Source organism: Falco peregrinus, chromosome 7 (genome assembly GCF_023634155.1).
Source record: "Falco peregrinus isolate bFalPer1 chromosome 7, bFalPer1.pri, whole genome shotgun sequence".
Lineage (NCBI taxonomy): Eukaryota > Metazoa > Chordata > Aves > Falconiformes > Falconidae > Falco > Falco peregrinus.
The window spans coordinates 46,065,886-46,079,764 of record NC_073727.1 but is presented as its reverse complement, the minus strand read 5'-3'; the positions used below and the strand labels follow the sequence as shown (position 1 = coordinate 46,079,764).

At 38.3% G+C, this 13,879-nt stretch overlaps 1 protein-coding gene across 4 annotated transcripts in view; it reads left to right on the top strand.

Moving 5' to 3' along the window:
• Positions 1-13,879, top strand: part of MTHFD1L (methylenetetrahydrofolate dehydrogenase (NADP+ dependent) 1 like) — a 157,287-nt gene that overhangs the window by 24,463 nt on the left and 118,945 nt on the right. For all 4 annotated transcript variants that reach the window (XM_055810828.1, XM_055810827.1, XM_055810829.1 and 1 more), the window contains exons 11-12: positions 3,794-3,967; positions 12,513-12,649. In XM_055810828.1, coding sequence (XP_055666803.1) covers positions 3,794-3,967; positions 12,513-12,649 — 311 coding nt within the window. The remainder of the gene's footprint in view (positions 1-3,793; positions 3,968-12,512; positions 12,650-13,879) is intronic.

Genomic DNA, 13,879 nt, shown 5'->3' with positions numbered 1-13,879 from the left:
AAGGGTGCAAAAAAGATGAAGCCAGGCTCTTTCCAGTGGTGCCGTGACAAGACCAGAGGCAGTGGGCACAAACTGCAGCACAGGAAGCTCCATCTGAACATCAGGAAACACTTTTTTTACTGAGGGTGACCAAGCGCTGGCACAGATTGCCCAGGGAGGTTGTGTAGTCTCCTTCCTTGGAGATAACTCAGAAGCCATCTGGACATGTTCCTCAGCAACTAACTGGCTCGAGGTGGCCCTGCACAAGCAGGCGGCTTGGACCAGGTGATCTCCAGAGGTTCATTCCAAGCTCAGCCACTCTGTGATTCTGTAATTCTGAATCCCACTGCTCTGTTTTTGGGAAGCTGTAACAAAATGTTTTCTTTCTTAAGCACTTTGATTCATTTTTCACTGTCTCTTACATCATTTCAATGGGAATGGACACAACTTCAATTTAAAACAGAGATGCCAAAAGAATGAGTTTTGTATTGCACCCGGGGGCACAAGGGGGAAGAAATACTTGAGCTTTTCTTGGGCCAACATGTAACATTTCTGGAATTAAAGCCTGCAGAATCTATCCTTAAATAATACAGTGAAAAGGTAGATTAAAGTGTGTGATGTCATGAGTGTGATGGTGAAAAAACTCTCAAAAAAGTATTCCCAACCCTCTTTATGACATTGTGTGTTTAGTACATAAATATTTACATAATTAATGTATAATGGCATATAATATAACCAGTAATAGGACTTCCATTTATTTGATAATTCTATAGCTTTATGGTTTTTTTTTTCTTTTAAATGTAAAATAACTTATCAGATGGAAAGTATCCTGCAATAAAATGTAGTCTTACAGTAATACACTACATTGTGTGGAAACATAGGACTTCCATTTATTTGATAATTCTATAGCTTTATGGTTTTTTTTTTCTTTTAAATGTAAAATAACTTATCAGATGGAAAGTATCCTGCAATAAAATGTAGTCTTACAGTAATACACTACATTGTGTGGAAACAGATGGAGTTTTCATTGAAAATGAGGCAAAGCTGCTTAGAACTGCTTAAAACTAGGAACATCTGCTTTTTGATTTCTGTGGGATCTGGGTGTTAATTGAAGTATTTCCAAAGATACTGGAAGTGGAATGCAAGATTTTCTTACAAATATGCTGTTAAAAAAAAAAAATCCAGCACACAGGCTGAGTCGATGTAGAGCCTCCTCCCATCTTTTAAGTTTTCCTGTATTTTTTAAATTATGACTTGCAATTGTCAATGGAGGCCTTTTTGCTTAACAATTCTCATTTGTGCAGAAGAATCACTGTTGCACGTTTCCAGCAATATTGAATAATGTAACTTGTTGAATAATTCTGCAATTTCCAATATAGAGAACATATTGTCAAACTAAAAGTGCTAGCTACACATGTAGACTTCTAAATGCTAGTTATAATTAAATCTTTAATTTCCTGTGTTTTAGAAAATACTTTTACCAGAAATAATAGACTAGATGCAAACATTTCATATGTGTTGTTTGGTCCCAGTTTGGGTAGAAATGCCAATTCATTGTGACATTATGCCTTTTATCACTGTATTAAATGTATCAGTGTGCAATCTGTCATTAAAGGATTTCTGAGCTGTTAGAAGTCTAGTTACCTTGATGGTTTTTGAAGGAAAATGGGAAAATGACTACAGCAATGGTTTTACCAACAGAGAACTGTTAGCATCCACTGTCGGTTTTACTTGACTTCTAAAAATATTTGTAATTCTGTTTATTTAGAAATTCTTTACTTTTTAATTTATTTATAAGTGTACAGCTTGGTTAGTTGTAATTCTTCCATATTTTGCCAGTAGTGGTACCTGCAAGGTGGGAAAAGCTTCATTGTTTCTTCAGAACTCTGACGAGGGAGGCATTTGTGGCCCAAGAAATGAGGGAAATAAGAAGGGCTGAGATTGCTGCAGGGAATCTTGATAGTCTGGCCTGAGATTTGAAGAAATAGCTTCTGTGTTTTAGTAAAGAGGCTGATATAGTTAGTAGGAGGAAAAAGAAAAGGCAGATTAACTTTCTGTCATGTTAATCTGCACCCTTCTCCTGTTGCCAAAAGATCAATTGATTTAGTAGGAGAACAGTGACCCTACAAATTTTCCTTGCTTCACTCTTTAATGGACCACGCTGTCATCAACTTACCAATATTTTTCTGGAACTCAAATTATTTTTATGTAGAGTGTTCTGAACCAAAACTTCAAATATTCTTTGTCATGTGGTGTTTGTAAGTCACTGCATCTTGTGTTCTCAATACATTTTTATGGCTAGTTGTGTTTGAAGTAATGCAGAAGAAAGCCAAAGTTATATCCTTCCATGCAAGAGGAAGCATTTAGTATGTCTTCAAAAGAAAGCAGGTTCAAGGTTAATATATGCAATGAAACAGTCTGCAACCCAACCGTTGTGTGCTGTGATTGAGTAGCTTCTTGTCCTGTAGTACTGGATTACATAATTGGATGGATGGATGGATGATTTCTGTGTTTCACTTAACTGCTGTGGAGTGCAAAAGTGGGATACTTGAATTAGAATTGAATAATGGTCCCAGTTTAGAATGTCCTCAAAGAATTGCAAGCAGTTAAGTTGGCGCAAACTGATCATTTGATGGTGGATGCAGAACAGCCGAAGTCCACATGTAGAGCTGAGATCTGGCAGTAGTCCTGTATTCATCTGTGGATGTTTGAGGTCTTTCAGGCTGTTTGAAAGTTCAGGACGTTAGCTTTGATGCCATTGCCAGATTTTATCTTAAAAATATTATAATCAACTGAAGACGCAGGAAGGAATTTAGCCTGGTTAGGCTGAAAGTAATTAATCTCTTGGTCATTTTTAAACTTGCTTTTATGGTGATATGAGCAATTCAAACCCAAAGGAGACAACTCCTCAAATCTTGTGTGCTGGGTGCTAGACTTTACTGCTGTGGGAGCTAACGGCTGCTAAACGCTTATGTGGATGTAAGGGGCAACTAGGTCAAGCTCACAAACGGAAAACCCATGAAGGAGTATTAAATCCAAAGACCCCAGGTGGTCTCAGTCAGGAATTGCAGATATAATAGTGTCCCCCAGCCTACAGCCACCTCCCCTCAGGCAATCTACCATATGTGCTTGCTCCATGCTTGTTCTCTTGCCTCAGCTGCCACTCACAGTCCTTGCTGGAAATAGTTTATAAGCTCACTGGACTTCTGGCCTGAGCCCTGTGCATTAAACTCCTGATGTATGGCCATTTTTAATTTAGCTGTGTTTCAGAAGTGCATGAGCTGATCTTCAAATGCCTTGTTTCCTTTGGTGCCCCCGTGGGGGACTAGCGAGGCGTAGTTTGCTTGGCGCTACCCTCTGCTGAAAGGTGCTACATGCACAAGCATCAGGTTTAGCTAATGTGTTTACGTGACTCTTGGCCAAGGAATGTATGCGCTTTTTAGTAAAGTGTATGTGCTGAAATATACTGGGAGAGAGAAGAAAAACAAAACCAGAAACATCCATTCCAATGGGACATGCTTGAGCATCCAGCAGACATGTCTCTAGCTTGATATGAAAGCATTATGTAATATTTGGAATCTGATTAAATGAGAGAACTCTGTGAAATTGTAACAATTAACAAACACTGCATATGATTTTCAGTGTTATATTAGGTGTTGGCTAATATTTAGGTTTGGTTAATAAAATGTGAGAGGGGATTGAAAAACTGATTACAATAACCCCATTGTTGGAGTATTTGCTGTTATTTTGTGCTCTGTCGTCGACCACCTAAGCTGACAGAAATCTCCTGGCTCCTATTTGTTTTCTTTTCCAGTGATATTGAAATTTCCCGAGCGCAGAGTCCAAAAGCTGTTGATGTACTTGCCAAGGAGATAGGATTGCTTGCAGATGAAATTGAGATCTATGGCCAAACCAAAGCCAAAGTACGTTTGTCCCTGCTGGAAAGGTTAAAGGATCAACCAGATGGAAAATATGTTCTAGTTGCTGGGTAAGAATGCACAGCATTGTCACTAATGTCCACTCTTTCCACTCAAATTAATGTAAACATGCAACTTACATCTTTTTAATGCACTGAACAAATAAGAACACTGAATGTTTTCGACTGTACACTGCTCTCTTCTGAAAGAGAGCAGGTTTTGGCATTTTTTTGAGTAACACAACTTTTCTTCCAAACTTTTATTACTGAAGTAAAGTATACTTTATAAAAGCTAATTTGTTCTAAGCTTCTTAAATGTTGTCTATATGTGGAGATTTTCTTACTGTTTTATCAGAATTTTAAGTGTTTAACTCGAATATTCAAGTCTGTGTGTATTGTGGCTGTTTATAAACAAACTAGCAGAAGCTGCATGCTAATCTGTTGATATTAACAATAAATACTTTTTTATTGAAGAACAGATTACAAAGTTTAAAAAGCCATGTTTTTTCTCTGAAATGTAGACATGTCTCCAGGCAGGCTTATCCTGCTCGATGTTCCCACGATTATAAGCAAATGCTATGCTCAGCAGGAATTATGCGCTTCTCTTCTGAAGAGCTACAGGTTTTTTCTGCGTTCAGTGACACAACAGTTTTTCATTCACTTGGCTTGCTAAGTGGAAACTTCTAATTGTGAACAAGCATGTGAAGGTTTTCATTAATATTTTAACTGCAATGTATTCTTTCTAGTCTCCATTAATCTATATGATCGCTTCCTTGTAAGTAAAACCGATCAGTATTAAAATACAGCTTTAGGAAGGAGAAGGCTGTTCTTAACTCCTTGATCTACCAATTCTTCCACTGGGGTAGTGTTTCACAAGCCAATTGCTTTACTACCTTCCTGTGGGGACAAGCTGGATTGCTGGCACTATCTGAGATGGAGCCATTGTAGACTGAGAGACTGGATGTTACAAAGCTAAGGGAGGCAGGTTATGAAGCTGTTTTCAAAGCTGTATGATAGAACTGCAATGTATAAAGATGTTGATGAAGAATGTTGGAGTAGTTGTTTAAGACAAGGAAATAATAGTTGGTTGAACTTGGTTTCCTTCAGTAGAGTTTTATTTTGTATTTTACTGTTTTGGAGAAAGAAAAGCATTTGGCTGAGCTTGAAGTGGCTACCATGCACTTTCAGACTCATGTTGTCAACTGCATCAGTTGGGTGCCATGCTGCACGCTGTGCCAGGCATCTCTAGCAGCAGAGTCTCACAGAAGCAGAAGTTATTTGAAAATGTCTGGAGGTGGAAGACAACATGATGCAAAGCCCCATTCAGGTGGACTTTGGTTGTGTCAGATTGTGTGTACCAGTGCTTACACTTCTTAACACCATTTTGTCTCCTAGTCTTCAAGGAAGATACCTCACGCAACTGTCTGAGTGCTGCGATGTTGGCACAGGCAGAAGTGTGTATACATGGGGAAGAAATGGGGAAGTTTTGACTAGCAACATGAAAATCTGGCAACAAATAGAACATTGTATCTTCTGAAGTTTATATAACATGTCTAATGACTGAACTGTGTTTCACAAACAAATGGCTGGGTTTGGTACCTCCAAGACTTGATTATGTACTATGTTGCTATTTGACATCTCTGAAGTCATTACGTCTGGTAGGGTGAGTACAAAGGCGCATCTGCTGCAGGAGGAGTGCCTGGGCAAAGGTGGCTACAGTAGTGGGAACGTCCTCTTCTGAGGGAGTTCGAGGTCTGACTTTGAAATATTGTACATATAAAATATATATGTAATGTGTTTATGTGTTCTCAGCTGTTCTCATGTGCTGAAATGACCGTAGCAGACAATAATTTTAAGAAAAGTCAGGAACTGCATCTCAGGGTGAAATGTGCAGTACAATAAAAAACGAGTATCAGTCAAGTGTGGAAATCAGGGAGTAAAATAATATCCTCAGTTGCCTTCTGCATCCCCTCCCTGCAAAGGCAAGGTCAACCATAACCTGCCATTTGGATTATTATATTTGTTCACAATAACCAAAGATATTTAGAAATTCTTTTAGAATGATGCAGTATAGGTCTTCAGAATAAGTTTTTAGTGCTTCAGAGGAAACATTTAAGATCTATAGGGTATTTGGTCTGATGAAAGTATTTGTTATGTATGACATGCACTTTTCATATGTGAGAAGTGTGTGTGTGTATTTTCAACAAGCTGCAAAATTTCCAATCTCTGTCCACGATGCAGCCAGTGACATTTGTGCCTGTAATTCCACAATTGGGTTTAAATGTTTCATGAGGTCTAGGAATTATAAATATTTGCTGCAAATGATCTTCTAGTTTCTTCCTGATGTGCTATATCCCAAAAGCAACTTTTAAAAGTTGCTGCTAACTGGAAAGGTTTTTTTGTACTTTCTGAATGCACACAAATATGCCTAAATACCTCATCCAATACATACTTGTATGCTGCAAATATTGCAGTTTGATTAACGGATCATGTCACCCCAAAACAGGATGAAGTCTTAATTTCTTCATAACTTCCATTTTCTTCTGTGTGGAGAGATTCTTTTTACTTCTTTTCATTCTCACTTCTTTTTTTGGGGGGGTGGGGGGGCAGGTGTGTGTGTGTGTTTGACCCATGTTAAGGGCTTGTGTTAAGACACCTTGGGGTCAGAGCCACAAGTTATGATGGAGTAATTAGCTCTTCAGCATCAGCTGCCTGCATACAGGCTTTTAGTGTGCAAAAAAAAGATTATGTTGCAGTATATTTAATGTGAACTGCCTCCCATTCACTGCAAGCTGACAGCATGCAAATGAATGAAGCTTGTGCATGACCTAGTAGCTCAGTTTAGTGCCCAGTGTAATTTAACCATGCATTCAAGCATCTAAATAGCATATTCATAAACACAATATGAAACTACATCTAAAATTAGACTCTGTGTGTCTTCCAGCATTTTTGTTCTTAAATGCTGCCGTGCATTTTTACCAGATAATTCTGGAAACTTGTTCACTTCAGAAATGCAAGCTGAGGAATAATAGAATGTGGAAAAATTATGAAATGTAATGCTTCTTTTAATAAGAAGTGTGTTGGATTTTGAATGCTGGAAAATTTAAAATTGGTACTTTTCACTGAACATGAATAGATTGTTTTGTGATGGACTACCTTTTTGGTAAGGTAAAAATTGAGGGAAATAAATACTAACTTAATGCTTGTACAAGTTGTACGATGGTAAATATCTTAGGGACAAAATTTTCAGATTTGGAATTGCATTTTACTTCTAATGGGTATGTGTTGGATTGTATTTCTGTTTACTGTATTCTTGGGCCACAAGGTGCTTAAAAGATAAGAAAAACAGTGGACATAATAAAAAAAAAATAAAAAAAAAAAAAGGAAAAATGTTGGGAAGAATAAAAGGGGAAAATACCACTGTGTTGATGCATTGAAACATCTGACACTCTAAAACAAAGTCATGGCTGAGACAGTTTGTCATGTATTTGTCATGTCGTTGCACAGCTTGGATTGGAATTGTCTTGGATGGGTCTTGTTGGCTTTTCAGAGTTTGTGGTTGTGGATTTGGCAGCCTGTTCTTGGCTTTGTTCTTTGTTCAGTCATTTTAGCTTCACAGTGATTACTGTGCTTTTGTATCTGGAAACTTCTATCCTGTTTTGAGGATGCCATTGCAATGTTGTTATAATCTCACCTTGATGAAGTGACAGGACTTGCAACACTTCTGTGCTCAGAAATAAATTTCTGACAGTTGTAATCTTGGATGGGAGATGTTTGTAGTGAGGCTGTCATTTATGGGGACTTGATTGCCCATGCCCTCCATAACTAGGCTTCACAACTTTCCATGTGGATCATGGGAATGGTGGACCCATTAAAGTCTTTGAAATTGTTGATACTGAGGAGCTGAAGATAGGCAATTTGAAAGAGGAGAATCGTCACATATCCAGTAAAGTTCTTGCTGGAGTCACAATGGCTGGGGTAGCCGTGAGGAGGTTACAGCTGGTGCAGTGTATCATCTCACTGTTTGTTTATTTTCTCTTTGGGAGACCTCATGTAGCTTTCCCACAGAAACAGCTCCACTGTAAGCTAATGTGATGTATAACAAACAAACAAAAAGTCTGCATATTCTTATCTTTGTTTTGATATACATAAAGAGAGAAGGCTTTGCAATGTTATGGAAAACTTACTTTGCCAAGGAGCTGGTGACTGCTTGGTAGGTGGCAAAGTAAGAAGTTTTAAGGAGGAAAATGATTGTCAAGTTTCTGTGTTTGCATTGAAAACATATTAAAGAATAATGCAAATGGGTGTAAAAGTCTCTTGAAGTTCATTAACATTTACTGTATTTTAAAGGAGGGTTTTTTTTTTTCTAGATTTGCATAAGGTCAAAACACAGCATTGCACAATTGAGCTAAAGTTAGCCATTGGCAGTTGTAATTTTATACTCATGTGAGCAAGTGACCTAAGTTGCAAGAGTGTAGGCTCAGTAGTGTAGCCAGCAAAAACATCTGAATGTCCGCAAAACAGCTTAAGTGGATTATTTTATTTATGAAAACTCATCAAAGTTGGCCAGGTACAAAAGGGGAGATATTTAAAATAAGCTTTCTAAGGAATTTATTGGAATATAAATTTCTTTTAATTTCAGGCAGCGTTTTGTGTTTTGTTCTGGTTTTTAATAACTAATAGTTAAAACTGAAGTTCTGATAACTATTGAAACTGTTAAGTAACTGTTTAGCTCTTAAGGTTTTTCCTGTAGTCTTCAGGCTGCTACTGAGCCTCTGAGAATTAAAGGTGTCCTACCAGGGCATCTCAGGTAAGATGAGGAGTTGAGGATAGGTAAGTGAATTGTCCAGAATTCTCTCTGGCTTCACTGAATAGTCTGATTGAGTCCTCATGGTTTTTTTAATTCTGTTAGATGGAAAGAGACTGAAAAGTCAGATTCTTGGTTTTGACTTTGCAGGGATTTGTACCTATTTCTACCTGCTGCAGTGGACGAGGTTCCGTGGGAGAGTCACCCAAGTGCTATAGACCACTTATGGAAGTCTGACTGGTGGTTTTCCTCCTCCATCACGGCTGCCTTTAGACATATTTAGCCTTTAGATATTCAGCAGACTAACTCTAGTTCCAGGAAACCTAAGGACCACAGGGCTTCTCAGAAGGGAGAGAACAGATTAAAATTAACAAAGCCATCCGAAGAACACATTGAAAGTGTATACGATAGACCCAAGGTCCTGTTTGCAAAGACTGACCTGTTTACTGCTGCAAACCATTGTGTGTTTGCATGAGTACACTGGTGAAAATAAGCTTGCTCTAGTTCATTTTTACCCCTTCTTTGGGGGAGGCTGGTTCTTCCAGAGTGCCGCATTCTCAGTAGGGATGTGGCTGGTACGGAGTATCAATGTACTGGAAATGCAGTAGACGCAAGATGAGTTCCTCCCAGTTATATCAGTGAACAATGTTGTGTTTCTCTTTTTGTTCTCCAGGAAAAGGTCTTTCTCATGGAAAATTCCCAATGCTTTCTAGCTCATTTTACATAGCCATTTTAGAATAGGCCAGCTGAGTTGCCAGAGCATTTTAGTAATGCACACCAAATTGTGTGTCTCTTCTGTGACAAGTACATACTATTCTTCATGTAACCACCAACATGCCTTCTGGTTGTGCATTTGTCGATTCCAGTTTCCTTTCCTTTACTGAATAGCAGGCTGCATCTTTGGTTTTGCTTGTTTCATAAAAGTTGTAAAGAGTTCCTGTGCTGCTGTGCATGCCAGGTTACCTTCTGCCGTGTTTTGAGCTGCACTTGAATAAATAACCTGGTGATGGTTCTGTCTGAGCTGTCTCGAGTGTGAACTATGTGTGTCCGATGTTCAAAAATGGAGGTAACCACCAACAGGAAGCACTGCAAATACAAGTTGTTCTGTTAGCAGTGCAGCTTACTGTGCACTGAGTTTTTTGGGTTAGTGGGAAGTCCTTTTACTGGTAACTTCCAGTTATAGGTGTCTTTTTTCATAGCAGAATAATTTGCTTTTTAGTGTTTTCTTTGTTTTGTTAATTGTTTTTTTAAATAAGTAGTAGCTTAAAGAGTTACTATCTTGTTAAGTCTTTGAATGCAGTAATACCTCAAGGTTACTCATATATTCTTTAAATCTGGCTTTAATGCACAGGAATAAAAGGATCAAGTAAATGAGATCAGGGCAATGGACAAAAGTGAATGACACAGCAGGATAACAAGGGGGAGGGAGAAACCATGCTAATAATGATTTGAATGGGTTTGGGGCCACCAGTGTTAGAGCAGCAGTCAGGAGAATGAAACTGGTAGTGAAAGTGAGTTAACCTGGCTGTGGTGTTCTGAAAGAAACATTTTTGTACAAACGTAAAGATCCTGGTACAAAATGGAGATGGCAGAAATAGTGGTGGGAAAACCTGAAGCTGTGATTGTAGCAACAGTAACACGAGAAGGGCTCCCTGTCCTGACAATGTAGAGGTTAAAAGGTATCCAGGCTTTTAGGAGCTGCAAACATGAAAGTAAAAGAAATGAAGTAGGATTCTGTGCTCCTGCAGTATTTCAGAAGGAAATAAGAAGATATAGTATGGATAAAAAGATAACAGAGATCAAACCCACTTTTAAGAGTAGATAAAATGGATTCTCTTAGGATATGCTGTAAATCTCCCACCTTCTGTTGGCTCTGTGTAGATATTTTCCTAAAAATCTGTGAATTCCCTTTTAAGTCAAGGGAGTGTGGTTTTAGGAAGATGTGATCTTGAAATAGTCTGGATAGTAAGTTATTGGTGATGCTTTAGAATCTGATGTTTGGCAAACATGATGTTATAAACGTGGGAGAAACTTACTAAAAACAAGTGTTCAAATTAGGTAACCCATGTACTTCATGGTCATATAAGAGTAGTTCAAAGCTATCAGGAGACAAAACACTATTTCTGAAGGTCTTACTTCAGGGAATCTCTTACAGATGTACTAAACACCGTTTTCGCTGGAACTTGAATTAAAACATTAGTTTTCTGAATAGGAAAACTCTTTCCTAAAACAGTATAGAAGACATTAATTTGGCTTGCCTCCTATTGCCCAAAATTTTCCAGACATATCTAACAATGGCTTCTTTTTTTAACAAAAAGCCCAGGATCCGATGATGATGTAAAAGATAGATTTGTGACGTTATGTTTTTCAATGTGTTTATATTTTGTGGGACAAAGAAGGGCCTTTGTCAACCTGTGAACTAAGCTGAATCTTACAATTTTACTAATGTATTTATGCCATTTTAATTGTGATCTGAGGATAGTAATATCTTGGAAACATTACTAGTTGGAAAAAGTGTTTCTAATTAGAGCTAGATGTTTTAGCTCAAGTTTTGAAGAGGTGATAGGATGAGGGTTCCTCTTTTGACTAGGATACATGTGCATGCTTGTATTTTCTTGGGAATGAATGTTAGTTCTTAACATCAACTTCACTAAGGTACTTACTTCTCTGCAGGTAGTGAAGGCAGCAAAGGTATGAATAGTTACACTTAGCCAAAATGTAGGACTTGTGTGAGAGGGGTGTGAGTAGAAGAAGGACTGGAGCTTTCTTCTTTGCCAGTCAGAAGGAGAAATGCTGTGCCTCAAGTGAATAATTTGCATTTTGGAGGCATGAGATGTGTTCATACTTTAAGGAAGAAAAAAAAAAGAAGGAGAAACCCCCCATGCCCCCAGCTTTTAATATGGATCATAAACAAATGTGCTGACCTTGAAAGCAGGGAGGACATCACTTAAACTGAGGTATCTCTCATTCACAGAAGGCTGATGAAGCTGTCTGTTGGTAAAATCAACTCATTGTCCCTTCATTAAAGGCACAAGAGTAAAGTCTTTGAGTGGAGGTTAGAGTCTCTGGTTCAATAGTGGATGTCTTTCTAAAATTCTGTCCTGGTTCAATCATGGTCTAGATGTGGAAGTTGTAGCATGAGGCTTTTGAGCTTTTGTATGGGAGGTTGGACCGTGATTGGAATTGTCCCTCATTACCCTTAAATCTGCAAAAATATTACAAAATAAAAGTATAAAATATGTCATGTCCAGTTGAATATAGTGACTTCTGTGTCCTGTTCCGTTTAAAAAGCAGTTAATCTATCATTGTTGAGGGTTATGATGACATGGAAGCTGGAGAGGGATAGTTGAGCTCTACAAATGAAAGTGTTAGTTATTTAATTTAAAATATTCTATTATTTCATTCAAAGAGTGAACAGTGGGAATAAAACTTCTCGTGCATTACTACAGAAAAGTATTAATACATGCCTAGAGTATCTTGATGGATGGTTTGTTAATGAAACTGGTGAGACATTTGTGCTGTAGTAGAAATGTCTAAATTCAATATAATCTTTTTAGAACTTTTGCAAAAATAATCTTCTCTTTTTCTGCTATCGTATTAAATTGCTTAAATAGAAGACACATGTATATTATCATTCCAGCTTGAGCTAGGGGCTAACATTGTGGCAGTATTTTTGTGGAGATAAAGTAATGTTATTGAAATTTGCTGTACAAATATTCTTCATTGAAATCAAAAGCTGTAAGTTCTGATATCTTTAGCCAGGCTGACATCAACAAAGAATTTCATTAATCTTTTTTCTTGTTTTGCTAGAATAACCCCTACACCCCTAGGAGAGGGGAAAAGCACAGTCACAGTTGGTCTCGTTCAGGCGCTTACTGCACACCTTAACATTAATTCCTTTGCATGTCTGAGACAACCTTCCCAAGGACCTACTTTTGGAGTTAAAGGTACATAATATTTGCAGACTATATGACCTCTTTCAGATTAAAAGTAAATACTACTTTTTTTCTTTTTCTTTCTTCTTTTTTATTTCCTTAGTTACGTCACTCGGTTGTCTGAATAGTAGCATATTGGATTTTTTGATAAATATATGACTAACAGATAAAGGTTTCTTGCACATGTCTTCCCATGCAAGGTTCAGATCTATGTTCATGTACTTAATGTGTATTGATAATGCAGATAAAGCCCAAACATATGAAAGGCATGGGGATCTGTTAGCCAGGAGGAGTTTTGTGCAAGTACATACTCTTCCAGCCGCTCGTCTGCATGGAGACTCTCTAAAGATGTCTCTAATTGTTACTATTTAATTCTTACTTGAGAAGGTGTCCTAAATCCACTCACATTGATTGGAAATATCCAAGCTAAGGAAGTTTGCAGTTATTTGTATGGTTCAGCTGTGTCTGCATCATACATTTGGCTGGGTCTGAACCTCTTCTTTCTGTTCTTCTGAGTTGTCACCTTTAATCATGGCCTGCTGCCTTTTTGCCTAGAAACCCTTTAAGAGCCTGAGAGCCAGGTAAGAACCAGACAGAGTTCACGCCTGTCTTCAATGGTGATAGGAAGTAATGCAATCTTTTTTTTGCCATTTCTCAGCTGAGATTGGTGTCTAACTGGGCAAGCACTCCCCATCTGCTCTACTTTGCTTTGCTGAAGTTTAAGTTAACAGGTTTGATTTCAGATGGAAGGCTGCTGGTGCTTGGTGCTTCTCAGCCAAGATTGGTGCATGTGAGTGTTTTAATCCCTCCACTCAACTTGTGTGTAGGCTACAGTGAACTTGTTTGCCTGTACCCTGAGAGGCAATGGGGAAGGAGCACTCAGGAAAGGGTGTGAAGGTTTTGTTCAGAAGCAGTTCTTGCTCGTGACTGCTACATCTTTCCACCCAACAGCTGCATGTGCATGACTATGTCCTAAGTCTGGGCAGGAGAAGAGGGTTGCCCTTACGTAGCCAAAGACTGGGCCAGTCTTTGCCATCATGTGTAGCCTTTCATTTCAAGTCAAGAATTCCCTTTGTACTACCTGCTGACGAAAGCCAGCGAGGTTTAAGGAAATCCTGTTTATTTGGTTGCATCGTTGATCCCCTAATAGAAACCAAAATGCTGAGAAATGTGTCATCAACACTGTATGTTTCACTTTGTGTGTTTAAGGGCGGTGGTTTTTTTTCCAAAACTGGTGCAAGT